Raw genomic sequence first — 27166 nt, 5'->3', positions numbered from 1 at the left:
ATAAAGAAAGGAAAGAATTGAATAATATCAGGTTTTTTATAGACAGAGAGAGAAACAGTTTTTCAATAATATAAAAGTCTACAACTGACCCTGGACCCCCATGTTTTAATCAGAGAAACTGCTGTGCAGATTAATGGAGAGAGCAGTACAGTATGTGAGCACAAAAGGCAGCCGCAACATGAAAAATGTGCTTTCTTCTATGAGGAGGTTTTATAGAGCACACATGGCTTTTACAGACAGGATAGAGTGCTCATATTTCTCTTGTTCAGCTTGCAAAATAAAAATTTAAAATCTCATCTTTTCATAGTGGACCAAAGTACCCCCCCCGCCATCCCTGCCAATACACTAAAAAATATATAAAATAAAATATATATTTAAGGAAATCCTGACTGTTGGGATAATGTTCTTGCTATAGGCTTATTGAGAGTTCTTTTAATAGCCTGAAATGTTTCATTCCTCCAGTCCCCCACATGTTTATATATTTTGATCTAAGTGTGTGTGTATTTGCTATGATAACATGGTAGAGATGCAGAAGGGAGCTGCAGGCGATGGAAAAGGAGAATATCTATTACATAAGAGATTAAACTGAAGGAATCTAAGGTATGCATTCAACAATGCTTGCCAGCAATATGAAAATCTACTTTATGAAAGCCCCCCCTGCTAAGTACTGAACTTCAAAGGGTATGTCCACTGTTTACAACTTTGATGTACGCTTGTAAAAGGGAACAAACGCACAGCGTGCCACCACAGCATAAAATCGTACACTGCTATTAGACACCGCTGTTGTTTTAACTTTGCCTTGGAGCCACAGTGGCAGAGGTCATGCATGTGTACAAGATGGCAAAACGAACAGAGAAGAAAGACCAAAAGAGGTAGGAACATTAAGACGATTTTTTTTCCTGCTCTAAGCTCAAGGTTACACCGAGTCCTGAGTTTTGTATAAACTACAAACAACCACGGCTGCCTATGGACGACTGTGCCTGCTCATCTGACTTTGTTGTTATTACATATCATGCCACCTGCTGCTTTAACTCAACACTACTCTGGTGGACCGCTGCTATTTATGTTGCACGTCATTACTGCAAACGGAGGGGAAGACAGTGACAGGGGTGCTGCTGGGGATTGTTGTCGTTTTCTTCTGCTCCCCACTGTTTTGGGTCGAGGAATGTTTCAGCGTAGCACAGCCACCCCAACCCCCGACCCCCCGCGCGATTCATTCATCCACGTGCTGCACATAACTGAGTGACATGAACTCGTCATGATGAGGACAGTCACCTTCCAAATCACATGCAGGCTCTTTCCCTCTTCTCTATCCTTACTGGAAGAATGCATGATCCATGTCCTCCTTCCGGTTCCTCACTGTGCTGTGCTCTGTAGAACTTTTTTCACTTGCTCTGAAGTTTGTGCGTGCATGTGTGCGTGCATGCGTGCATGCGTGTGTGTGTGTGTGTGTGTGTGTGTGTGTGTACATCTGTTGCTTTAGCTGGAGGTGTAGGGATCAGGGCAGGGGGCCAAGGCTTACATTTAAACTGTTCACATATGCTCGCAGAAAAGAGAGAAGAGATAAGAGAGACATGGGTGGACATCTCAGATAATATATTGGAGAAGGAGATTAGGAGCAGTGGAATGATCAAGAGAAACTGCACACACACACACTCGCACACACACAAACGTGCACATACACAACAAACAGGATCACAAAAGCAGTTTTTAAAGCACAATTCCAACCTCAAAGCCAGGAAAATCAGATAATCAGATATTAAAGATCAAATTTCTTTAGGCGTTCTGTGTGTATGTGCATTTGTGTGTGACACTGACCTCTGACTCGTGCATAGCAGCAGCCACACTTGGCCAGGACTTTACGGAACAAGTGTTGGCAGCCACAGCCTCTGTGGTGGCGATGGTGATGGTGGCCCCCTTTCATGCTGTTGAACCATGAGCTGAGGTGGGCATGGCCCGGGCACTCTTTCTCTCTCTCTAGCTCTCTTTCTATCTCTCTATCTATCTATCTCCCCTTTCCTTCTCTTTTCTTGGTCTCTCTTCGTCACCCTCACACAAGTAGAGGTTTACTCCTCAAAAAGTGTAAATCCCCCAAAAAGGTGTCAGTTGATCCTCCTCTTCAGCTGACTGTACGCAGAGTTAAAACCCATATCCAAGAACCCAAGTGTAAGAGTCCCCAAAAGCAATAAGCCAAGAAGAAATCCGCACTCACAGGGCTTTGCATCTGATGATAAGCAGTGAGAGAAACATTCCAGCAAGCTTATCGTTACGCTGAACGTGTTCCTTCTGTCTCTGTCTCTTTTTTCCCACTGCTTTCTTTTTGGTGCTGAGCTCTCGCCTCTGTGAACTGCCTGGTCAAATGACACACTGGGAGACTGCTTCAGAGAGAGGGGGGGAGAGAGAGCGATTGCAAGGGAAAGGGAACGAGAGAGAGTAAGGGGAGGGGTGAGAAGGGTGGAGTCTGTAGCTCTAGTTGCTGGCTATTCCAGGATAGCTTTCCCACTCCCATAGTTTTCTCTCTTCCCCCCTCTCAGCTGTTTTTTTCCTCTGCTCCCTTCTGTTTCCTCTCTCGTCTGCTGCCCCCCATCTTGTCTGTTATCCTCTTTTCTACATGGTTGAGTCTCATTTTAGCGTAAGTAATGCTTAAAGGGGCTCTCACATAGCCAACTCCGAGATCAGATGAAATGACACGCTCTCTTGTGTCTGCTCGGAGCTGGCTGTTGAAATAGTAACACCCAGGTCTGCAGTGATACACGGTGCTATTTACAGCAGAATGGCCATGTTATGCTGAAGGTGTCATGCATTGTCCAGCCAGTATCAGACTCTTTCTGACAGTTTAGGAATGTTTCTTCGTGGGCTTGTGGCTCAGAGTGGGCTTTTCTGGCTGGGACAGCTCCAATATTGACTTCTGCGCTCATTTATGATCACAGAGCTCGCAAAGTGTGTTTCCATGGAGGGAACAGGCAGTCTCATATTTCACAATGTTGGCATTCTTGATGTGTGTGCGTGCGTGTGTGTGTGTACCATCAATCATTTGGGCTGATAATTTCCTGTTCTGAAGTACACAGTGGGACAGTCTAACCAAAGAAGCTCGTGGAATAAAGCAGTTTTGTATCAGTGACAAAGTTGCCCCCCGTAAGGGAATTGGGCTTTGCACTGTAATATAGTTACACCATGTTATCACCATATAGTGTAACTTCATCTTGTGATAAACACCCACTTTGTGAGGTATACCTGTTCAACCTCAAATATCTAATCAGCCAATCAAATGGCAGCAGCTCAGTGTATTTAGGCATGTAGACGTGATCAAGATAACATCCTGAGGTTCAAACTTAGTATCAGAAATACTTAGACAGGCTGGTCTGAGTATTTCTGAAACTGCTGATCTGCTGGGATGTTTGTTTATAACCATCTCGAGTGTTTAAAGCCCAAAAAAGAAAAAATGCGCAGTGAGCAGCAGCTCTCTGGGTCATAATGCTGTTTTGAAGCCAGAGGTCAGAGGAGAACGGCCAGACTGCTTCAAGCTAATAGAAAGGCAACAGTAAATACAGAAGAGCAGCAGAGGACCACACAGAGGGCCAGCCCTGACAGCCAAGAGCACAAAGCTGAGGCTACAATTCACACTGGCTTTCCAAAATTGCACAACAGGAGATTGGAAAACTGGTATCTGGCCTGATGAGTCTCAAATTTTCCTGCAACATTCAGATGGCAGGAGACAAAATCTGGCATGCACAACATGAAAGCATTGCTCTGGATACTGCTTTGTATCAATGGTTCAGGCTACTGCGAGTGGTGGGGAATGGGGTTTTGTCATACTTTGTTCCCCTTAGTACCAACTGAGCATTATTTAGAAGCCACAGCCTACATGGATATTGCTGATGATCATGACCATGACCATGGCTGCATCTAGCAGGATAGCGTGTCACGTCACAAAGCTCAGATCATCTCAAACTGGTTTCTGGATGGATACAGTGTTTTACATTATGAATGTGCAACTGACAAATCAGAAGAATGCTAACATGTTTTCAGCACCTTTTGAATCTATGATATGAAGAATTAAGGCAATTTTGAAGAAAAAAGTGAGTCCAACCTAGTACGAGACCTACAACTTAGACCTAATAAAGTGGCAAATGAGTATATTTAGACATAATCACCAAAGCGATCAACTAGGATAATAAAATATGCTCTTCAAAGTACACCGATCAAACTAATACATGCATTTACAAAACCTGATGAGTGACATTTTTAGAATTTTTAGTTTCACTCAGAGGTGCTTTTACCCAAAAATCTTCAGCAGCAGCTGCAATCTTTGACCCACATCTTTTTGCGAGCAAATGTGTCTTTGGGTAAATGTGTCTGTGACTAAATCGGATCGAGCATGGAGCACATTTGGGCATTTGTGTGTAGCATTAGCTGTGAGTGTGCATATTCAAAGGAGGAACACTGTAGAATTGTTTCCCTTTCTTTCTAAGTCAATCTGATCAACCTGAAAGCTACACAGGGCAATTCTTAACAAAGCGCTGTACACAAAGCATGCAATATTTAGATGTGTACTTTACATCAAAGCACATTAAAGTCAATTAACATCTGGATTATGGCTCATTCTCCATGCATGTGAAAGCAGAGGCTGTTGAAATGTCAGTAAGTAAAGCAAATGCATCCAACTCGAGATATAACTAGCGCGGGGAGGAAAATAAAACTTGTTTCAAGACATGCCACATATTTTGAGGCACAATTACTATTTGATCAACAAACAGTCTTTCTCAGGCCTGAAGCTGCTAAGCTTATGACTCAGCGTGCGAGCCCATCTCAATTTTCCTGGGCACATCCTTTCACAGGCTACAGTCCAACTGTGTGGAAATCACCACCTGATTACTGCAACAAAGACAGGCAGCATCACAGCACCCACTCAGGTTCCTCTACGGGGCATCAATGGAAACAAGAGAAGGCTGAGTATCAGCTGGCACTGAACCACCATGCAGGCACACACAAGCGCACGCATCACTGAGGTGCACCGTCAGGCACTTCAACAGCTGGCAGAACTGTGTCTCCATCATCTTTCTGTCCAGTGGCAGGGTGGTGGCACACTCCTGTCAGGATGTTTCTGTCAGGGTAAACAGAGAAGCCTGGCTGCCTCACCCATTAGCCATACAAACAGAGTGCTTCAAACCAGTGCATTGACTATGCAGCATTTCAGCACTCTGTACATGAAGAGGGATCTAAAGCAGATAGAAAATACAATTCTGGACTGGAGACAGACTTATGCATTATCAATTCCCAGGCTCAGGCAGCACAGTGGTTCACCACATATCTGTAAAGATACACACAGGTCACAGCTTTCCTTTCTCTCTCCCCATCACAGCCTCCATCGCTCTCTCAGTTTCTTTGCTTATAATGGATGTTTTAAGCAACTGTGATTGAAAGGGCAATTCGCTAGAGGATTCTTGAAAGGCACTGCTGAACGTCTCCATTTGTCTGATGCTGATATGGCTGCCAAACACCGTGTGAGCGAAGGAGCACAACTCAAAATGGGCTGAGAAACAGTTGATTTGACAGCAACAGAAACAAGATAAAACAAAGACGGCAAAGAAAGACGACAGCAAACTGTGTTACAAACTGAACAAATACTGCCTGCACTACCAATTAACAAAAAAACAGCTATAGAGCAAAGAAGAAACCGCTCTGGAGACACATTCAAAATTAATGAATATGAGAGAATCTTTTAATATGCTCTTAAGCTAGAAGCTGCCAGATTATGATCCTACAAGTCCCACAGCGGGGGGGAGGGGGTGCTTTTGTACTTGTTGCGTAAGGTTGATTGCAGGCGTTCTTTTAGTGGTGCCGCTTCAAAGCACGACAAATAGGAAAAAATGTTTTCATTTACAGTATTATAACAAATCTTTGGACTATTATTAGACACTCAATGACCAGATCTGACATGTACTTGGCATACTGAGTGCTATGTTTCGTTTTGGTCTTTAACTAACATCTATTTCTGTGCATCAGCCCTGACATTTAACACTGGCAGTGTCCTTCGTGCAATAATGGAGTGTAATAAATGAGTACCAAAACTGGACCAGCAGACAATGCACAAAGCTTTGAACGTTAACAGAAATATGGAAAAAATGTTCCTCCCTCGGCTTGAAGGGAGGAGAGGGGGGATGTGAGGTGAGGCATGCATTAACACACATTCATCTCTCTCCTTTTATCTCTCCTCTCTGCTCACTCACTTCTTTCTCCTACTCCCCACATACAGACACACAAACACACACAGAAGACTCCTCTGCTTGTTCAGATTCAGAGACGTGTAAGAATGAATGAAATCTATACATTTACATTCACGCTGGACTGGACTCGTTTGCAGATAAGCACACTAGCAAATAGATGGGTATGACATTTTTATGTAGAGCCAGGCAGCCAAGCAGGGAAGAGAGTATTATGTTTCCACTGAAAGAGAGAGTGAGCCGCATTTCAGAGTGTGTGCTCAAAGTGGAATATCAAGTGTGATTTATGAATGTGTTGTAAATCAGCTCATACACAACATTTCCTGCTCATTTCATGTGCCACTCTTGGGATGCATATATTGCAAACACTGTACGCCCTGCTGAGGTAAAAACCTTCATAATGTGTGGCAATAAATTACAGAAATAACAGCAAAATACAGAAAATTCATGTGATATAAACATGCATGCTAATAGATACAGCAAGTCTCAGTTCAGCAGATACGCAGTTGCTTATTCACAATGTGTCCCCCAACCCCCCACTGACATTAGTCTTTCTTCACCCCATCACTCTGCTAAAATCCTGCCAAAATATGCTCACTGCATTTCACTTTTATACCAATTTTTCCTTCCCCTTTTCTCCTTTACTTCCTCTCTATTTTTTCCTCCCTATTCCTAAGCTCTCGCTATTTCTGAGTGCCAATTAAGGGAAACTGGCATTTTGGACAAGCCACTATGAGGGGGAGGTTTGGGGCTGTTTTGGCTGATGTCATGGAGCAGAAGTTGTGAAGTAACTGTCCTGTTCGTAACTCATCTGCCCTGCAAAGAGATGCTGTTTTTGTCCAATTAGACTAAACTACGCACTGCTAGCATACACCGGGGAGGCAGACGGGTGTGCCTCTCTCTGTCTGTACATGCATGTGTGTGTGTGCACTTCACTAGTACCACTAAGTACCTCCCATTGTTGTACCTCATCGAGCAGAGCTGCTCTCAGGCAGCAGTTCTGCACTAGGCTGCACAGACAGGAGGTCCATGTCTCACAATATTCACACACATACAGCAAAAGATCTGCCTTTACACAAACATATACTCCCTTTCCCATCCAGCTCTTATTTTTCCAGAAATCTATCCAGCTTTCAGGTTGGAGTTTTCCAGCTTCACCTGACCCACAGCATCGCTCTCTGCCTTTATCTCCTTGGAGCTGAAGTGTAAACCTTGCTCTAAAAGCAGCATGCTACCACTGAGACTGCTGGTGACTGAGTTTGGGGCTTAAGTATGATCTAAAACGCCCCCCAAAGGATAAAAAGTTAATTAAACAAATGCAAACCCAAGGGATTATCTGCTGGAAAAAAATATCAAAAGGTGCCCCTGCTACAGTAAGAGTTCAGCCTGAATGAAATACTTCTATATCCTAATATTAAAATATAAATCTTTAAATATATCCACCTTATGCACTTATTCAGTTCGGGGTCACTTAAAAATCACCAAAATACTGTTAAAAAAAAACTTTCTGTATGTTGCTGCTGTGTTCACATTTTTTTCCACTGCCCCCAAGTGGCCAAAACATATTTAGTTTAGCAACAGCAAGCTTAGTGAGCTGATGGATGTTGTGAATTCAAGAAATAGATGTCTCCATAATATACCTGTCAGTCACCACTATTTCACAGGAAGACAGTGCTGACAGTTCAGGTAACATCATCCCTACAAGAACTGAAACAAATACCAGAGGATTAGGTGCAAAAACAAATCACGGTAACATTTAGTCATTACATAGAACCTGGGAGAGTGTAGTATTTCTGATACAGTGTATAACAAAAGCTATTCTAGATTGCACATGAAGGTTGTATACATAAGATGTATAACTAATTGTGTTGGTGAGGTGGCTTTAGTTTGCCAATTAAACTTATATTTATTCTATTAATGAGAGATACATTGAAATTATACTACAGTATTTATGCATCTCTTCTGGGCAAAACTCTGGACTTGTTATAAATAAACAGGAATAATTATGTCATTGACTTATGTGAAGTAATGCTAATGTCTCCGATCTCTGGGCTCTATACAATACGATGCAGCTTCAGGTTGATCTCTGCCCATTTAAGGTCATTCGCACACAGTTCAGTTCCAAGGTCCTTGGGGATCAGCACTCCTTGAATGGCACACTCTCCCAGCCTCTCTCAAAACCAGATATGGACAAAACCATGGATTTCCCGCACATTTCTCCTCATAATAACTTATGGAAAAATATGAATGGTTTAATTTGAGAACCAGTGAGGTGCACTGTGCTAAACTAAGATGACTAAAAAAGAATTTCTCTCCATTCTTTTGTTTTGGTCTCTGGTTTTACACATTAGGAATTCTTATGTGTTTCATGGTTTTGCTTTTTAGCACAATTCAATTGAAAATCTTGCTCTTCCTCAACACTGATGACACATATGATGACACACAAGGTGTGTTGTGTACACGTGAGCTTTTCTTGTAGACATTTATAGGTAAAATTTAGCACTTTGTATTACTGGTTCAGTGAAGATTTGATCTTACCTCAAAAAAGGACAAAACTATAAAACCCAGAGTGCATGGACACACTTACAGCTCTCCATCAGAAATCAGTGTTTTAAATAAAGGAAATATTTGTATTATCTGGCAAGAGTAAAGATGTGAATTATACGTCTGTGAAAAAAAATCTGATTATAGTTAATCAGCCAAGTTGCAATCTTCCCTTCTGTTTCAGAGTTATGGTGTTAAATAAAGGAAAAAAATTATATTTTTAACAGAATGCTATGATATCACAGTAAAGCTGACTTTATAGAAGCCCCCTTTTCATCAGACAGACAGATGTACAGGTCAAAATCCTAACATCTAGCTCTGAAGGAGAGGTCAGGGTTAAAATAACAATGCTGTGGACACAGCCTTGTTTCAAAACAAAATTTTAAAAATGTAATTCAAACTCAAATATAGCTTTGAACTGGTGAAAAAACAAACACAACGAGGTGAAATGAGGGAAAAAAGAAAGTCACTAAATTCACGGAAATGAGAAAAACAGGAATGTTTAAGAATTGTATAAAAAATGGGGGAATCTGAATTTGTGGATGCTGGCACTGGCCTGTGATTCCTGGGAAACCACTAGCAGGCATCTCGTTTCTAACACATAACAGATGGCCCTTATGAGCCAACGAACCATGTCTTTGAAGAAAGCAAGGGCCTATCGTCTTTCCTCTGTCCTACATTTAGAAGGTCAGAAATTATGGAAAATCTTGAGGATAAAAATCGAATTATGTAGCACCCTTTCAAGTGATAACGTTGATGAATTACCTGATTCATTTTTCTCAACTGATAAATAAAGATTGAACATTTCTGATGTTTTTAACGATAATACAAAAATGTTAAGTAAAATTTGTATTTATCTTCGAGGTTACCAAGTTTGCTAAATTGCATTTTAAGAAAATTATTAGTAATGAATGTGGCTTTGTGTCAAGGCCATAAAAAGGTAAACGCTTTGTGATTTCATGGGCTCTGTACTGCCAGCTCCAACAAAAAATAACTGACACAGACAAAAATAAATATTAGGTAAGTAGAAAGATACTGCGGTAAGACCTCAAAATAACAAAGCTGCCCCAACTTAATGAAATAAAATAAAGCAGCATTCAGTGTGATATCGAAAATCACAAAGTGAGAAAATTACATTTGTTCATTTACATGTTACAGCCGAGTATAATTATATTCACGTAAACGTAATGTTTCAAATAAGTGACAACGTGTATTGCCAAACCTTCTCTGGGCTAAGACGAAGTCTGTCTGGCGTTTTGGTTCAGATGTTTTTTCCTTGTGTTTCATTAATTTTCCATCCAATTTTCCATCTAGAGGAAAATGGGCTGCACAAAAACAATCGAGCTTGTCTGGAGCTGAAATAAACAATCTCCTTTTCGGTCATCATCATTCTACATGGCCCTGAATAATGCATTTCCTTACTTTTTCTTTTTTTTTTCGCTCCGCTATTCTGAGCCCCGACCAAAAAGAATTTCTGGCTGCATCGACTTCAATAGCATTCCCTGTCTGAGTAAGACCGTTACAGATAAGCATCGCTGACAGCTTCCTCTGGCCTCACTCACACCCCTTCTGTAAGCCATATACTGCTCTGCACAACAGTTAGTGGTCTGGCCACATGGTACACACCACCAAACCTCCAATATATACACACACACTCCCTCTAACCCAAACCCAGATCCAGCAACAAAGCTCCTTTTGTTCCATTCCACTCAAGTAAAATGGCAACGCACGCAAGCCTTTCACAGAAAAATCAAAATAAGTTCAACCAACAGTGATGGGGCAGAAGGGGAGGGCAGGCAGTGGAGCATGTTTTCTTGCCCCATCTGGAAAGTATTGCTTGTGTATATGCATGCACACAAGAAGTCTTTTTCTGTCTCACGAACTCATATATGGTACATTACAGCAAAGCAATTTAAGGTTATCAGTGCTAATAGAGGATATAGAGGGTGGAGTTTAATAAGAGCAAACCACCAACATTCAGGTGACTCCAATCTGATACCTTTCCTGAGCTTATTACTGCCTAATGACCACCATCAGATATGGCAGATGGGACCCAGGCCTGTTTTGATGGCTAACATTCAAGAACAGGGTGAACTGAGAGCAAAAACACAGGCAGTAGCTAGTGGCTCACATGAACCTTATCATAAAAAGAAAAAAAGACTGAGGAGTGCACAAGGAAGGTTTCTTAAACGTTACTTCACAGAAATCTGAGATGTTTCATAGCTGGAAGTTTGCGTTTCGGTGAGCCTCTAAGCTCTGACTGGTTTGGTGAGACCTGCAGTGTTTGGTCTAGGGTCACTCGGTGCAGCACTTTCAGGTCTTACCTGTTCTTTCTCTCTGGTCTGAATTTTCTGTAGTAGAGGCCTGCTGCTCCCAGTCCAGGCCCTCTGGCTCCCACTGACCCTGGACAGGCCCCTTTTCCTCCTCGCATGATGGGAGGTCTACCTCACCTCCTTCTGAGAGCTATACACAGAGAGATGCATTTGTCAGCAGTGGAGCCCTGCACTCAAGGAGGAAGTGACTGCAAGATTGTATAGAGTACTTATGGTCACATAACCACAGAACATTATCCCAGTGGCTGATTTTTTTCCAGTTTCCTGCATCTTTTTCATCCTTTTCTCCATTACACACTGAACAAGAATGTGATGGAAATGAGGCCCTAGTTTTGCCACAGAGCTTGGATGAGAACCGTTTCTCAGAAATAGGTTTGAAACTGTCTTTAAGTCCAGGGATGGAGGGAGATTAGATTCACTGTTATGGCCATGTCCTATATCTGCCGGAAAGGAAATAATCTGTCAAGATAAACATTTTTTTAAGAGAAACAGAACTTCAAAAAGGAATTCACTGGTCACTGTGGTACCCTCCAACTTCTTTTTTCTTTTTTCTTTCTGTCAAATCAGAATTTGTCCTACAGAAGAGAGGACAGGCAGAGAAAAAAAAGAGAAAGGGGGGAGGAGAATACATTTGCAGGGCTGCAATGAGGCATTAGACCTGCATGACTTTGTTTATGGTTCGATGTTTTAATCAACACTACTGAGCTTCCTGTTCCACTGAAACATCCAAGATTCCTCCAAAGCACTGAACGGAGACTTGCAAACTTTCCATACCCCTCACTCTCTCCTCTCCCTATCCACTATATCTTGATCATTTTAGGTTGATGAAAAGGTTATAGCGATGAACAACAAAGCAACAAAAGCAACAAAAAACACAACCACAAAAACTTGGCATGTACAATGTGGATTTGTGGATATGTTGTGCTCTACGAACCCTGAAAAACACCTCCATGTGTGCGTTCAGTTTGAATTTAAGGCATTATTCTTTCATATAAACAGACAGTATATATCCAAACAGATTTCAAGTGAGCCAGCTGGGCAGCAGTCACAACTCACCCACTGTTGATTGGGCATGGCCACGGAAGTAAGCACATCAGCCATGGCTCCTAACATCTGGTCAGTGCGTCCCTGATTTTTCTGCAGAGCTTTCATTCTCCTGAACACCACACAAAAACTCTACAAGCTTGGTCTCTGATTCTGATGCAATCTTCGTGTCCCGTGTCTGTCCTGTGCTCTTGTTTTCTGCCCCTTCACTGTGCACTGTGCTGCAGTTTGGAGCTGAGCCCACCTCTTTCTACCATGACACACAGGAAACCTCATGCGCAAGAATAGATCAAGGAGGAGCAGGAGGAGGGCTCGTGTCTGTGTGGGAGCGTGCACTTGGTCAGGAGCCTCAGCACGTCCAGGACGCACAGGTGAGATGGCTGCAAGTGTCTGTGCAGCTTCCTTCTCTGATAGTCTGCACTGTTTTGTCAGGAACCTGAAAAACAGACAGATTTTTCTTCTTCTTCAGCCTCCTTCTGAGGTTTTTGTAAAGTCCACAGTCTTCTTCTTTGTGGTTCTTCTAAATCATGAGGTTTGACAGTGTGAAGTTGGCCTTCTTGTATGTTTTCTGAATGCTGAAATGGAGCGCAGTGGCTGAGCACACCACCCTCCCTGAAATCCTCCTTTCTTGTTCTTCATTGGCTATACAATATCACCTCCCCCTCCCCCAAACCTCACCCCTTTCATCATTGTTTCTCTTCTGTCTTTCCTTGTTTCCTTGGTTAGCACCTGTAGTTTTTTTTAAGCTCAAAGTATTTCAATCTGATCTTTCATTGAACTCCTGTAAAACTCCACACTCTCTTGATTTTTGCCCAAGTCTCAAGCCCAAGGCAGTGACACATAGACTGTGCGAACCCTTGAGCGGTGGGGCAGCCCCAAATAAGGTATGAAAACACAGTCCACGAAGCTCAACTATTTGAGACACTGTCGCCATTTCCACATTTATCTTACTTTATTTTTTCAACTGCTTAGATGCTCATTATTTAAGCTGTTAAAATCAGAAGACTTGCAACATTATTTACATTTTGACAATGCTGACCAAGTAGAGAGACATTGTCATAAAGAAGTGTGTCTGTCTTTCAAATTCTTAACTTTTATTGGAGAACACTAGCATACTTAATCAAACTTTCAGGTTCAAATGCCATGCGATTCTATCTTTAGTGTCTATCAGTCTTAGATTTTCACTGCAGCAGTCGCTGTGTTCCTCCAAGAAAAACACACGTATTGTACTCCCTGTGCTTCTACACTGGAAAAAATGGCCCTCCAAAAACAAGAAAAAAAAAACTTAATACAAGTTATTTTTTGCTTGAAATAAGTGAAAAAATCTGCCAATGGAACAAGTGAAAATTCTCTTGACAAGATTTCTTGAAATAAGACAGTGAATCAAGCCTTACGAGATCTTGAAATTAGCTGGAAAAACTCATTCTTAGCTATATTTTACTAGTGTTGTGACGTTTTTGTGTCTCATAATAAGTTTGTGGTGCTCAAAAGTAGTATTTTCCCCTCAAAAAAAGCATTTTTTCTATAAACCTCCCAACATCATCCTCATTGTTTTCAGTGTATATAACTTATTTTCAGTTCTAAAAATGTGACACCCATCTAGATTTAAGTCCAACACCTTACTTGAAATAAGATTAGAAATTGGCATTTCGAGACAAAATGTACTAAAGTTAGCATTCTTTTACTAGTATTAGGCAATCTTTTTTGTAATAATTCTCTATTTCTAGTGCATTTACCCCATATTCAAGACTTTTACCTACTGTTTATAAGACAAAAAAAATGAGAACTATAGACTTCAAAAGCAACAACTTTATTGATAAAACCCCATAAACAGAGGGGACTACATAAAAGAAAGCCATTTTGCAGTGACTTTTTCCCCTGCACAATCTAACACTAAACACACCTGTAACATATGTGCATTGCACAGGCAAAGTACAGACAAACACTGCTAGGCTAAAACTCCTCAACCTGTAACGTTTATTATTACAAAGTGCTTTTAACATGAACATTTGACCACATTCTTCAAACAATACCATAACAGTATCATTAAGGATGCACAGTATTTGATTTTTCAGCTATATCTAATATTTTACAGTTGTACTAGCCAATACACAATAAAGCAATTCTTACTTTTAGACCAAACTAGTCAGTCTCAGCTTAGTCAATTTACTCTTTCACAGTAGAGCCTATTTTCTGAATAGTCCTAAACTCAACATTAAAAAAAAAAAAAAGAAAAAGAAAAAAAAATCTTAAAATTAACTAAAAGTGAGGCTGTCTCTGCACTGCACAAACCAAACACAAAATGCCGGCATGTTAGCCAATATTATCGTGCACCCTTAATTATAACACTGGGCTAACCTGGCCAAATTACAAACAAAAATCAATCACAACCAACATGGACTGTAGTAGCCGTGGAAGGAGAAAGGAAGTGCTTTCCTATAGTCCATCTGACCATATTGGCTTTACTGGCCAATAAAAGCAGTCCACTCAGACATGCTCTTCTTGTAAGATGATGTGAGATCTCTCTCATGGATTTTGTCCAAGAGAACCTCCGTCTGTATGACGGAAAGCAGAGTGGCTACACACTTTGGGTATGTAAGGTGAAGGGTGTAATAGTAGGCCATAAGGTATAAAGCACCCTCGGTAACCAAGTCTTTTGGAAACGTGGTTATTGGCACATCTCCTACCGCTAGGATGCAGTTGGATGGACTCACAATCAGCACTGGGCAGGAGAGAGGACGTTTCTTCAGATAGGTATTAGGGTCTTCTTGGTCCTTTAACACATAACACAGACATACTTTTGTAAGGATGATGCACTTTTGTTTCAAACACATAACTTAAGCTAAATTACAACAAAAGTTGAGGTTCTGAGAAAACACATCTGAAATTGCTACTTTTAATTATTCTCGATGGAATTAGTGTTCACATCTGTCTAGCCTTCCTGAAAAACAGAAAACCAAGGCTACATTTAATTAGGTATCATTGAGGTGATAAAAATGTGCTACCATGTAATGCATCCATGTTTGTATTTACTGGTCACAGAGACCTAACCTGTGAGAACCCTCATTCCAAAAATGTGTTTTAGGTGCCTTTTGAAGGCTTAGAACATATAATATGTGAATATAAAATACTTTGGCACTCATCAGAAGCAGCATTTTTTTAATACTGTTGTCCCAAAAAGAACAAAAACAAAAAACATTTTACACAACTCACCTCAAGGACATGCACCAGAGCCTCACTTGCATCCCGTGCCCTCTTTGGAGGAGCAGAGGTGGATGGGAACAGTGATGGCAGCACATGTAGGATCTCAAGAGCCTGTTCAGCTATACAGAAAAAAGAATCATCATCTCATTACCACACTTAAACAAAATCCTCAAGATCAAAAATAACAAAACAACAACAACAAATATTTGGCCAGTGACAACCATCGTGGATTGAAAAGGTGAACAACAAGACACTAGCACATGAAAGTTAAAGCTGTAATCCATAGTTTAAACTTGTCACAGTAACCTAAAAAATGCTAAATGGTGTAGATAATTGTTGTATACTGTGTTTACAGTAGGCTAATATGACTTATGCTTGTATGCTAACTACACCTACATTGACATTGCATTAATGTCAGTCTGTAAAACTTAATGCCGAGGAGGGGAGGGAGGGGGAACAAAAAGGGATTTATCTTACATTGTATGTTGTGTAGTGAGCCTACACAACAACCTTTTCCTAAACTGGCCTGTTGGTTTGTATTTTTAGCCTTTTGTAGCGTTGAGTCTGTTTTCCCTGCGCATAACTAGTAAAGGTGCGGCTTTCAGCTCCTTCAAGAAGGAGAGGGTGAGTGGGGGATTAGGCCTTTAAAATTTCAAATTCTCCTCCTCCTGTCCTCAGTGACATTACTTTACAGACTACTGCTTTAACATGCTTAAAGATCCAAACTATACTCTGATGACCAATAACACCAAAACATCATTGCTTACCTTTATCCATTCCCATTGGGGGCTTCAGCGTCTTTTTCCATACACCAAAAAACTGCACCTTCTGGCAGAAATCTTGCCATCTTCCCTTCAGTTCATTGATGAAGTTGGCATTTTCTTTATCCAAAATGCGATGAAGCTCCTCCATCACCTATAAAATATTCAGCATACCAATACAAACATGTCAATGCATCACTGAGGAGCAAGAAGTTGGTATGATAAACATTGTTTGGCTTGAATCACGTGGATTCAACAATGACTTACATGTCCAATGTCCTTGAAGCAAGGATATGCTTCTAGAACCTTTTTGTGTCTGTCCTCCTCGCGAATAGTATTTGAATCAATGAATGCTCTTCTGGCTGAAAATTCCAAATCCAGGAGCTGAGAGACATCCTGCTGGTTTGGGTTTTTTCTTTTAAACAAAGTTTGTAGGGTCTTGTAGTGTTTGGCCAAGGTTGCTGGACAGTGGGTGTCTGGACTGTTGATATCTGCAGGCTTGTTTGCTGCAAGACACAAAATTATATAAATAATGTCTCTCACTTTAAAAAAAAATCTGTCATTAAAATGACAAGTTTCAGAAATCTGCCATAAAAAAAAATATAGACTATACTTTAATGGAGTTAAATCTTAAAAAAAAAAAAAAAAAAAAAAAAAAAAATACAGCTCTGAACTTAACTATTAAATACTTATTCATTTTTCAAAATATTTACCATGTAAATGCCAATTTACATATGGTCATGCAATCATATACAATTATATGTAGGCACACAAGTGCACCCCTATAAAGAAGTGCCCACACACACACACAGCCATGAGGCAGTTGGATGGACTCACTATTAGGACTTGGCAGGGTAGAGTGTTCTTCTTCAAGTAGGTTTTGTGCTTTCCTTTTTCCTTAAAGACACAGCAAAGAGATATTTTGTGTCAGGGTAATACACTTTAAAAATTAGTTTGGAACCTAAATTAAAAAACTGTTAAAAAGAGAAAAAAAAAAAGCCTCTTGTGAGGCACATTGTTTTTTAAAAACATTACTTTACATGATATACTGAGTGGTTAGAGACAGTGATGTTGCACAGACTTATACTATAAACACACCACAGTACCCAGCTCTTTAAATTTATAATATACTGGCTTTTATTAATACCAATACTTTATTAACATTAATTTCCACAGAAATGTTAACAAACTGATGATAAAACAGGAAAAATGTGATGTAGTTATCATTTTCTGATGCCCATTTTAAAGCCTTTTACTTCTGTCATGTCAGGACTGCCATCTTGACTCAACATGCAGGTATATTTGTTTTATTTTTTTATGATGACCACACAGTGACCGGTTTGTAAATGTAAAGTTGAAACTCACCTTCTAACTCACTTGTTTTACTGGCCGACTCTGGGCTGCTCCTCCCTTCTGTGGACAGATCCAGAATGATTGTTGAGTCACTTGAATCCATTTCTTCTACGTCACTTGGCTGATCAAGACGTCGCCTCTTGGCAGAGCTGCAAAGATTAGTCAGTTAATCAATTAGTTATCAACTATAAACTCAATCAATTCATATCTTTATTGTATAGCCATTTTCATATATACAAAGTGTAACACAAAGTGCTTCTTCCTTTCATGCTAAAACAGGTGAGGAAACTAAAGGCAGGTCACCAAATACTTGATTGATCATTTTGGATCACTTCTTTCTTTCCTTAATAAAATGCCCAAACATGATTTTAGCTTTTTTGTTTGTCCTCTATCGTTGAAATTAAAATTGTCAGGTTGTGGACAAAAGAAGACTTTTGGGGAAAAACTTTCACAACTTTCAAACATCGTACTGACTAAACAACTTATCAATTAATGAGGAAAATGAGTAACAGAATTATCATAGTTAAAATTAATTAGTTGCAGCCTTACCTCTTTGAATGTCTCCCATCTGGAGTGGCTTTTTGTGGGGATCTCACATTTTGCAGTCTTTTGTTTAGCTGTGTGTACACAGTAACCTGCATAGGACATTTAATACATTTTTCCAACCACTGCTAAAATGTCCAACATGAAACACTTTGGTATTGAAGTGGATGCATTTCACTTACCCATGTATTCTTGATGCCTTGGTCCAGTAGCATAGGGTAGTACTGCACTATTCTCTTTGCCATTGCTGTAATTTCTGGTTTTGATGGGTATCTATGCGATTCTCCATCCCCTTTTGCCCTCAGGATTGCAATCATACTAGTCATGGTGTTTCGGATGAGTCGACATCTGAGCTCCTTTGACATTTTGCAGCTGCGCTCTTCACCTTTCTTTGACAACTCAAAGTATTGTTGGCGGACTTGCTCAAGCTCAGTGTCAGTGTGCAATACATATTCTGGATAGAATAACTTCACAACCTTTTCAGGGCTTGTGCATTTTGCAGCAGTTGCATTTACAGTAGTGGATGTCTGTTGCTTGGGTGACTCATTAATGGAGGAGCTGGTTGAAGATTTTGAGTCATCTTGGCCAGATTCCTGTAAAATAAATAATAATGAATAAAAGCAAAACGCAATTTTTTTTTTGTGTGTGTGTGTGTGTGTGTGTGTGTGTGTGTGTGTGTGTGTGTGTGTGTGTGTGTGTGTGTGTGTGTGTGGGTGGAGGGGGGGGAATAGTGAAGAGCCATTCAACTCTGCCCACGGTTAAACTAGTTGTAATCGGTGGTTTGATCACATTCCAGAGTTGAGAAACCTGGTAAACTGATTTGACAATCAGACTGGTTGTTACTCTGCAAGGGTTTTCTATGATGGACGGTGGTTCCTACAATGCAAGGCAGCTTCAGGGAGACAATATTTTCTATTCACAACTAAGTGACCATAGACTGACCATGATGTGACTTATTTATCAAAGTTGAGGTTTGCAGATTGATTTATTCAATACCGTAATTTTGATGTTAAAAAAAAAAAAAAGAAAAAAGGAAAAAAAAGTGTTATTCTTCACAAGTCTATAAAATTGCCTCCTTAAATTGTAATGATTACCTATATTGCACCCTTCAATTCTATATAAGAACATACAAAACAAAATTCAGGTAACAGTAGTATATGTGGTTTGTAGTATTTTAGTTGTGATTAATCACAGAGTTGTGTTGTGATAACTGAGTGCATTTTGTTAATCAATTGACAGCCCTCATTAATAGCAGGTTGATAGCAGGTTCATTCCATTATTCCCTTAAAATAAAATAGGTATATTTGGTGACTGGTGTTAAAACAAAAAAATAATTACAAAAGGAACAAAAACACGACGATGCCAATTTTAAGAGGTGGTGAGTGACTGAGAAACTGACCTCCAGTACATCCTGACAGGCACGCCAGACAGCTTTTCTCCGTAAAAAGTTCTCTGGGCCTGGGAAAAGATCCTGCAAGTCTTCACGAGACAGGGTGCCCATCATTCCCTCGCTGATGTTTGCAGCTATGAACACATTGGAAGAAAAACATAGCAAGATGAAATTATGCCCTACAAAGGAAACTGCATGAGAGATGAGACTATGAAAGTTGACACTTCATTAAAATTGTGTTGCTATTGCTAACTAGTTTAGTATAGAAATGTGGATACCTCATTGTCTGCTACTGTTTTTTGTATAGAGCTAATGATCAACATGCTAAAAAGACTGAACTTAAGTAAAAGTAGTGTTACTTCAAAATAAAATGAAGTAGAAGAAAAAAGTATTCTCCTCAAAAAAATTACTTAATTAAATTAAAAAATATATATCTGCTGGGCTAACTGCTGTGGAAAAATTCTGTTTACAGACAAGCAAATCGTCACACTACTTTAGTAGCATTGTTGACCTCATTTTTTATATATTGGACACTGAATTTTTATCCAGCTTTAGGTATTATTAAAGGAACTGAGCTTTTTGGAATGTAGTGGAGTACAGTTACTTCTTTACAAATCTACTCAAGTAAAAGTGTAAACTATAGTGCAGTAAAACTACTCTTAAGTACTCCCCCCCCAAAAAAAAGTTAATCAATTAAATGTAAATTGGTAAATGTTACTGAGAATTATCCACCTCTAAGGATGAATAAATACACTTGCATAAGTAAAACAAATAACTACAAATGTTCCTAAAATGAGGAAATGATCACATGAAATGGAAGGTAAAAAAATTACTTAAACATCATCAACGACATTATTTACAAAATAATGTAATTTGCACACTTCCGTGTTCATACACCTATGTAAAACATAAGTCCATTTAATCTGTTTAAAAATAAATTTGCATACATTACCCTTTAAAACCGACACTGTGACCTCATCCAGTCCTTCCATGCTGTTAGCCTACTTAGCACACTAGTTAGCTTTTTTGGCGTTAGCTTGCCTCGTCCAGTCACTGTTCGGCTGCAACGTTACACAATATAAACACACCAAAACATTTAGAACTTTCGAAAGGAGTGTAATATGTACAAAAAATGAGCACTGTATAATACATTTTAACTTACTTCCAATAAAACGCGAATGCAAAGAACTCTGGGACAGTAGTGGCAGGCACGTGTCTACATGAACTTAAGATGTCCACCAGATCATTCACGACAGCCAGAAACGAAGTTCGTCTTCAATTTGCCTGACATTTCTTTGGCCCAAAAATCCTAAAAGGATGATTGATTGGTTTTTAAACCAAACAACTGTCTTTGTGCATTGCAAAATAACGTTAATTATTATAGGTTAATAAAAAAATAATTTACTTTATCCCCCACATTTACGACAATTTAGCAGGCGCGTTTAACCATGGTAACGAGTTATTTTACGGCACAACTGCAGCCCGCGCTACCGAATGAAACATACTAGCTTCCAACATGATTTGGCGTTGCTTTATATGCTACGTGTTTGTAGCATTGAGTCTGAGACAACTTTTGAGTCACATTAATACCATGCACAGCCGCAGCCCTGACTTTCGCGTGGTGTGTGGAATTGATGGCTGTCCGAGTGAGTACAGAGTATATAACTCCTTCTACTATCACGTAAAGAGGACACACGCGCGTCACCTTCTCGGAGTGGAAGCGGATGAGGAGGATGGATCAACCCGCCACGGTTTACCTGGAGCAGGTGAAAGGACGGCCCCAATCAACCAAACTAACGCCAGTTCTTCAGTAACTGACGAGGGCTCAAGCATCCCCTCACTAACGGTAAGTTATTTTAACCAAAGCCAGAGAAATGAGCTGCAGAAGCTGTAACATAATGTTAGCATTTACTTTGGCTGATCCAAGTACGTCCATTAAATGTGTTGTTTTTGACAGACTCATGTTGTACTTTTATTTTAACAGTGATGAGTGTCGAACTAGTTGTTTCGCTAAATTAAGTAACTCACCTGAAACGTAAATGAGAGCTGTGGCAGAAACGCAAAGCTGCAGTCTTGTCAGACTGTTGTTTTTTTTTTTTTTTTCAGTCATCCGTTCGTTCGCTCCGGTGAATGCATCCAAACTTTGCAGAAAGTCCTATTAGTTTAAAAAAAGTTGATATATTGTTGAAATACATGTTGAAATCAGCTGGTAAAAGCCAGTCAGCTAACTGAATAGGTCGCTATCATGTTTACATATGTGTTCAAGGTCAACTTAAGCCATGTCCACACGTACACGGGTATTTTTGAAAACGGAGATTTTCCGTTTTCGTTTTAAAAAATAATCCCGTCCACACGTAAACGCAGAAATGAAGGAAAACGCTGCTATGAACATGCCAAAGCAACAGGTGGCGATATATTCCTAACCGTGCAGAAATGTTGGCCAATCAGAAGTCTAGAAGCCTCGGTGGGAAAAAGTAAACAAAGCTGGGGCATAGAAGCAGAAGCAAGTGGTATGTGTGGAGGCAGTGCAGAGAGTACAATTAACAGTATTGTAGAAATTCATTTCACCGAAACAATAACGTGGCGCACAGTGTGACGTCAAAAAATGAGCACACCTTTGACGCTGCGTTTTCTCCATTTTTCTGTCCACACATAAATGCAAAAACGGAGTTTTAGAAAATATCCACCCTGGCCGGAGTTTTTAAAAATCTCCGTTTTCAGTGACCAAAAACGCCGTTTACGTGTGGACAAAAGGTGCAAACGCATAGAAAAATCTGCGTTTTCAAAAATACCCGGGTACGTGTGGACGTAGCCTAAGAGAATGACTATTAGGCAAAGCAAACCAAAATTACATGATTTGTTCAGAGTTACTGTCAAAAAAAATTTAAACACACAAAAAAATACTCATCTTCACATTAATAAGAGCATTAAAGTCAATATTACTTTTATTGTCAGTATTGGTCATTTTTTTTAAAGGTGAAACTACTAAATATAACATATTTCAAATTGTCAGTAACTTGTCCGACAGTAAATAACTGACATAACTAATTACTTTCATACAAACCAATCAGTAAGTTATTTTGTATATTTTTTAAATGAGTAATCAGTTATAAATAACTATTTGCATTTCTGAAGTAACAGTAAGACTACTGACAACATTAACTGTTACTTATTTTTCTAAAACTATCTTTTGTTTTTCTTTTCTTTACCTTTTTTTCTTAGTAACTCTGGAGGTTATGTTTTTGGTGGCATTTGTCTGACTGTTAGCAAAATAACTCAAAGTTATGGACAGATTTTAAATTTTCAGGAAATGTCACAAATGGGCCAATAAACAAGTAATTCAATTTTGGGGGTGATCAGGCATGATCAAGGAATTTAAACTATACTGTACTGAACTCTCCATGTGCTTTGCTGGTCTTATTAATCTATTATCAAGTACTGCTTTGTTTGTCATTTTAGTTGTCATTTTAAAAGCTCAAATTAAAGACATCAGTCAGTAAAAATACATCTACCTTGTACCTTATGGGCATGAATCTAGCTAACTAATGAATGCAATATTGTTTGGTGATTGCTACCTATCAATGCAATTATTTATTTCTGTTTTAATAGATATGTTTTTGTTATTCTGTTTCAGAGTGGATTTCAAGAAGATGGAGAGGGTCACCTGAATCTTGACATTTATAAACATGCAACTGCATTTCTTCTTCAAGCCAAGGAAACCCATCGACTGACACAGGTAATTTATGCCATTAATTTTCCATTGAATTGTATTTCATTGTTAGAGAACCTAAAAGCAATATGCTTAACAGTGCTCAAGCTATAACTTGGGCACTGTTCAGACCTGGCATCTTGAATAGATCATTCGAGATGTCATAAATGGACAGCTTTAGGTATGTGAGTGAAACACCTGACATTCGAATGTGTCTCCATGTACTTCATGGGTGACCACTCAGATCTCACTCCCCCACTATATATGGAAATAGACATGTATGTTGCATCCAAAATCTGCCTATCACTATATTTCCTTAGCATGAGCTAAGAATAGAGACAACATAATACACACAACACAAATTTTCAATTTGCATTTCCACCTATGATCCGATTCCTCAAAATGCATTATAATTAAGTGAATACAAGGTTTTAACGTTGCATAAGGCAATATTATTCTTTACAAAAAAAATTGGGTGGTGGGGGTAACTTATTTTGCTCATTGTATCTCACTAACTTTATGTAACTGAAGGTTTCCTTTTTCAAAAATTGTGTCTCTGTGAGTTTGCATGTTGACTGTGTTTTCATATGAATTTTGTAATTAAGGATTTTCCTTTGTTTTTTCCTCTTCCACAGAGAGCTGTTAACCACATCGTGAGTGGAATCCAGCAATATCAGGCCGTATTATTGGAGCACCTAAAACAACAAATGAGTGACATGATTGAGAGACATTCTGGGGACCTGGATCAACTAAAGAGTGATGCAGTGGGGGTATTTGACCAGTTTGTTGACCCTTTCACTCAAATTGCTTCCACCCATTTGCAGGACAAGACCATCAAAGAACTGTTAAAACCAGTTGAACCAGAGATTATTGTCACAAAACAAACAGTCTGTTATTCGAAGCGTGAAGACTCCAGAGTTCTTGCCATTAAAGACCATTGTTTTCATTACATACCGTTGGTGAAAAGTTTGGAGCAGCTGCTATCACATCCAAGAATGCTTGCAATGATTGATGAGAGGCCAAAGCCATGCAAGGATGGCTTTCTTCATGATTTCATTGATGGAGACATTTTTAAGTGGCACCCACTGTTTATTAAAGTCCCTACAGCATTACAGTTGATTTTATATACAGATGAAATTGAACTATGCAATCCTCTTGGATCTCGGGCAAACAAGAACAAGCTGTTATTGATTTATTACACCTTAGGTAACATCAGCCCTAAGTACAGATCAAGACTTCCTGCTATTCGTCTGCTTGCCATGGTAAAATCAAAAGATCTTTCCCGTTGTGGTATAGATGAGATATTTGAGAGGATTAACCGTGACTTAATTGAGCTGTGTGATGGTGTCCAAGTTGTCACTGCAAGTGGTGAGAGGACAATTCATGGGGCACTCATATCTGTGTGTGGAGACACTCTAGCTCAGCATGAAGTGGCTGGATTTAAGGAAGGAGTGGGTTTTGCCTACAGTAAATGCAGGCACTGCGAATGCCACTTTGAAGACATGCAGGAAAAATTTAATGAAGATTTTTTTGTTAAAAGGACCATGGCCAGTCATAACAGGCAATGTAATGACATTGAGAAGGCAAGTACGGACTTTCTGAAAGACAAACTAAAAATAACGTATGGTATAAACAGGAGAAGCAAGTTAACAGAATCTCCTCACGTTGATATAATCAATCAAACCCCACAAGACATCATGCATGTTATTCTTGAAGGCGTTGCCCCATATGAAATCAAATGTGTTTTAAAGAATCTTGTGCTTTCAGGGCAAATGAACTTAGATTCATTCAATAGTGCAATTTTGTGTTTCCCTTATTCTCCTGTTGATGTGAGGGATAAGCCTTGCCCCATATCTGTCAGTACGCTGTCATCAAATGACAATAAATTGCTGTCTCAACTCTCTCCAGATTGAAGCTTTTAATAGAGCAGCATTTAAAACATTTCAAACAACTGTTTCCAGATGAAAATATTATACCTAAACAGCATTATTTACTGCATCTTCCTTCTCAGATTAAGGCTCTTGGTCCTACAGTGAGGCATATGTGTATGCGTTTTGAGTCAAAACATTGTTTCTTCAAGCAGTGGGCTCTGAAAAGTAGTTTTAAGAATATTTGTAAATCTCTTGTGAAGCACAACCAACTTTATGAATGTAGTCAGAACGTGCATGAGAAACATCCCATTTTTTCAAGTGAAGTCGACATGGGTCCAGCCAAAGAGGTGAAAAATGTTCATTATGTAGAAGGCAAGATTAAAGACTTCATTGAGCAAGTTGAACATGTAGTTTCTGTACAGTGGATTATGCTACATGGAAATATACATTCATGTGAAAAATCTTTGGTTATTTCTGATGTCATAAATGATGCTCCAGAGTTTGCACTTGTTAAAAACATCTATATTGTAAATGCATCTGTGTATTGTTTTGAATGCCAGCCTCTCTCTACAGTTGGGTGGAATGATCAATATTTAGCTTATGAGGTAGAAGTTCCCTGTCTAGCTCAGGCAAATATTTTTGTGGATGCTGGAAATCTTGTTGATTATACAGCATACCACTATGTAAACTTTAATAACAGCAAGTACATTCCAGTGAAGTATGATCTAACTGACATCATCAAACATTATTCTTGAGTCTTTTGTGAATATGTGGGCTGAAATAAGGTTTTTAAAGACTGGCAAAAAAATTGTTCTATTTACTTTTTATTTTACTTTTGGCGCAATCTGTTCAGTGAGGGAAACAATTTCAGTGTTTTGCCTCTTTTTCAATGTCACATTGATATGGTTTGACTGGTATGTAAGAAAAATAAATACACTGTGCTTAAGATACTAAGACTCATAATAATGCAATGTTGGGCATGATATTAACCTGCAGTTCTCAATAAAGTAGATTTGATGTCCTGATTCAAGTTAGGTCTATTTCTTGAAACAAGATGATACATCTTTTACAAATAACACAGCAGCTTAAAACGTTTATGAAATGCCAAAAAAGCTTGTTTCGTGTGAGATATGACTCAAAACAATATGTTTTCAAGAGTTTTTCACTTAACAAGATATCCAAGATGCACTGTCTAAAAACAAGTTCCTATATCTCACTGAAATGTTACTCTTTAGCTGATTATGGCTTATTTTAAGTGTGATTAGATATTTTGACTTGAAATAAGACAAATATACTTGGTAAGATTTTGAGTTTTTGCAGTGTAGCGATCTATATTTAATTTTTACACTGCAAAAACTCAAAATCTTACCAAGTATATTTGTCTTATTTCTAGTCAAAATTATCTCATTACACTTAAAATAAGACACAATCAGCTACAGGGCAACATTTCAGTAAGCTAAAGGAACTTGTTTCAAGACAGTGAATCTTGAAACTAGAGAAAAACTAGAGATTTTTCACTTGTTCCACTGGCAGATTTTTTCACTTAATACAAGATATTTTAGCTTAAAATAAGTGAAAAAATCTGCCAGTGGAACAAGTGAAAAATCTCTAGTTTTTCTCTAGTTTCAAGATTCACTGTCTTGAAACAAGTTCCTTTAGCTTACTGAAATGTTGCCCTGTAGCTGATTGTGTCTTATTTTAAGTGTAATGAGATAATTTTGACTAGAAATAAGACAAATATACTTGGTAAGATTTTGAGTTTTTGCAGTGTAGAACCTGACTTACAAAGAATATCAAGTTTAGTGTGCTAGCATGTAAGCTAGTGTTATTTAGGTCAGAGTTCATAAACAATCATTTCTGTCAAAAGAGGAATAATATTTCCAAATGAAATACTTTATATATGGTGGTTTGACAGGGAGAAAGGACTGATACAGAAAAGAGCAAGTGTCACTACCAATGGCCGTGATTGATGTTGATATTTCTATCAGACTGAATAAATCAAATAGAGTGCGACAAAGAGGAGCTAGGGTGGAAGTGGGTTGCAAAGCGGCTCACAGATGTGCAGCAACTGCAGGCAGCTGGGAGGATACACATGTTTTGCTTCAGTGCTGAACAGTTTGGGGAATATCTTGTCCAGTTTGTTATAGCAACAATAACTAATCACTCACAAGTCAAGCTAACACAGTTTTG

The 27166-nt window shown here is 39.1% G+C and overlaps 2 protein-coding genes and 1 long non-coding RNA gene across 6 annotated transcripts in view; 1 reads left to right on the top strand and 2 right to left on the bottom strand.

Moving 5' to 3' along the window:
* arhgef25a (Rho guanine nucleotide exchange factor (GEF) 25a) overlaps nt 1-12713 on the bottom strand; it is a 42637-nt gene extending 29924 nt beyond the window's left edge. Inside the window, exons 1-2 of one of the 3 annotated variants that reach the window (XM_080898793.1) lie at nt 12158-12713; nt 11093-11231 (exon numbers count right to left, since the gene is read on the bottom strand). In XM_080898793.1, the coding sequence (XP_080754919.1) occupies nt 11093-11231; nt 12158-12253 (235 nt within the window). In that variant the 5' untranslated portion in view covers nt 12254-12713. Of the gene's footprint in view, nt 1-1818; nt 2399-11092; nt 11232-12157 lie in introns of those variants that run through there. The other 2 variants (XM_080898794.1, XM_080898795.1) reach the window with 2 other exon arrangements.
* An 832-nt stretch (nt 12714-13545) lies between these two features.
* Nucleotides 13546-20683, bottom strand: LOC308408092 (uncharacterized protein). 2 transcript variants are annotated; one of them, XM_080900174.1, is made up of 11 exons: nt 20559-20683; nt 20349-20457; nt 19406-19530; nt 18189-18599; nt 18013-18098; nt 17476-17612; nt 16948-17007; nt 16378-16616; nt 16117-16264; nt 15359-15468; nt 13546-14919 (listed from the first exon to the last, which is right to left on the bottom strand). In XM_080900174.1, exons 2-11 carry the CDS (start codon nt 20386-20388, stop codon nt 14608-14610), a joined length of 1668 nt encoding a protein of 555 aa, XP_080756300.1. In that variant the 5' UTR covers nt 20389-20457; nt 20559-20683; the 3' UTR covers nt 13546-14607. The 2 variants fall into 2 exon arrangements, with proteins under 2 accessions (XP_080756300.1, XP_080756301.1); XM_080900175.1 differs by having other exon boundaries at nt 17488-17612.
* A 421-nt stretch (nt 20684-21104) lies between these two features.
* On the top strand, nt 21105-23998 carry LOC308408093. The gene is made up of 3 exons (XR_013973753.1): nt 21105-21242; nt 23031-23132; nt 23741-23998. It is a non-coding gene; the product is annotated as an uncharacterized lncRNA (long non-coding RNA).
* The last annotated feature ends 3168 nt before the right edge of the window (nt 23999-27166 follow it).

Source organism: Rhamphochromis sp. 'chilingali', assembly GCF_963969265.1.
Source record: "Rhamphochromis sp. 'chilingali' genome assembly, chromosome: 12".
Taxonomy (NCBI): Eukaryota; Metazoa; Chordata; class Actinopteri; order Cichliformes; family Cichlidae; genus Rhamphochromis; species Rhamphochromis sp. 'chilingali'.
The sequence above is the reverse complement of the archived record's forward strand: the minus strand, read 5'-3'. Positions and strand labels throughout refer to the sequence as shown.

What these genes read in the sequence shown, in the direction of transcription:
- LOC308408092 (XM_080900174.1), bottom strand. Translation starts at nt 20,388, where the DNA reads ATGGAAGGACTGGATGAGGTCACAGTGTCGGTTTTAAAGG. An exon ending in GCTTCAAGGACATTGGACAT is followed by an intron (nt 16,265 to 16,377) that starts GTAAGTCATTGT and finishes AATATTTTATAG; the next exon opens with GTGATGGAGGAGCTTCATCG. An exon ending in CCCAATGGGAATGGATAAAG is followed by an intron (nt 15,469 to 16,116) that starts GTAAGCAATGAT and finishes TTTTCTGTATAG; the next exon opens with CTGAACAGGCTCTTGAGATC.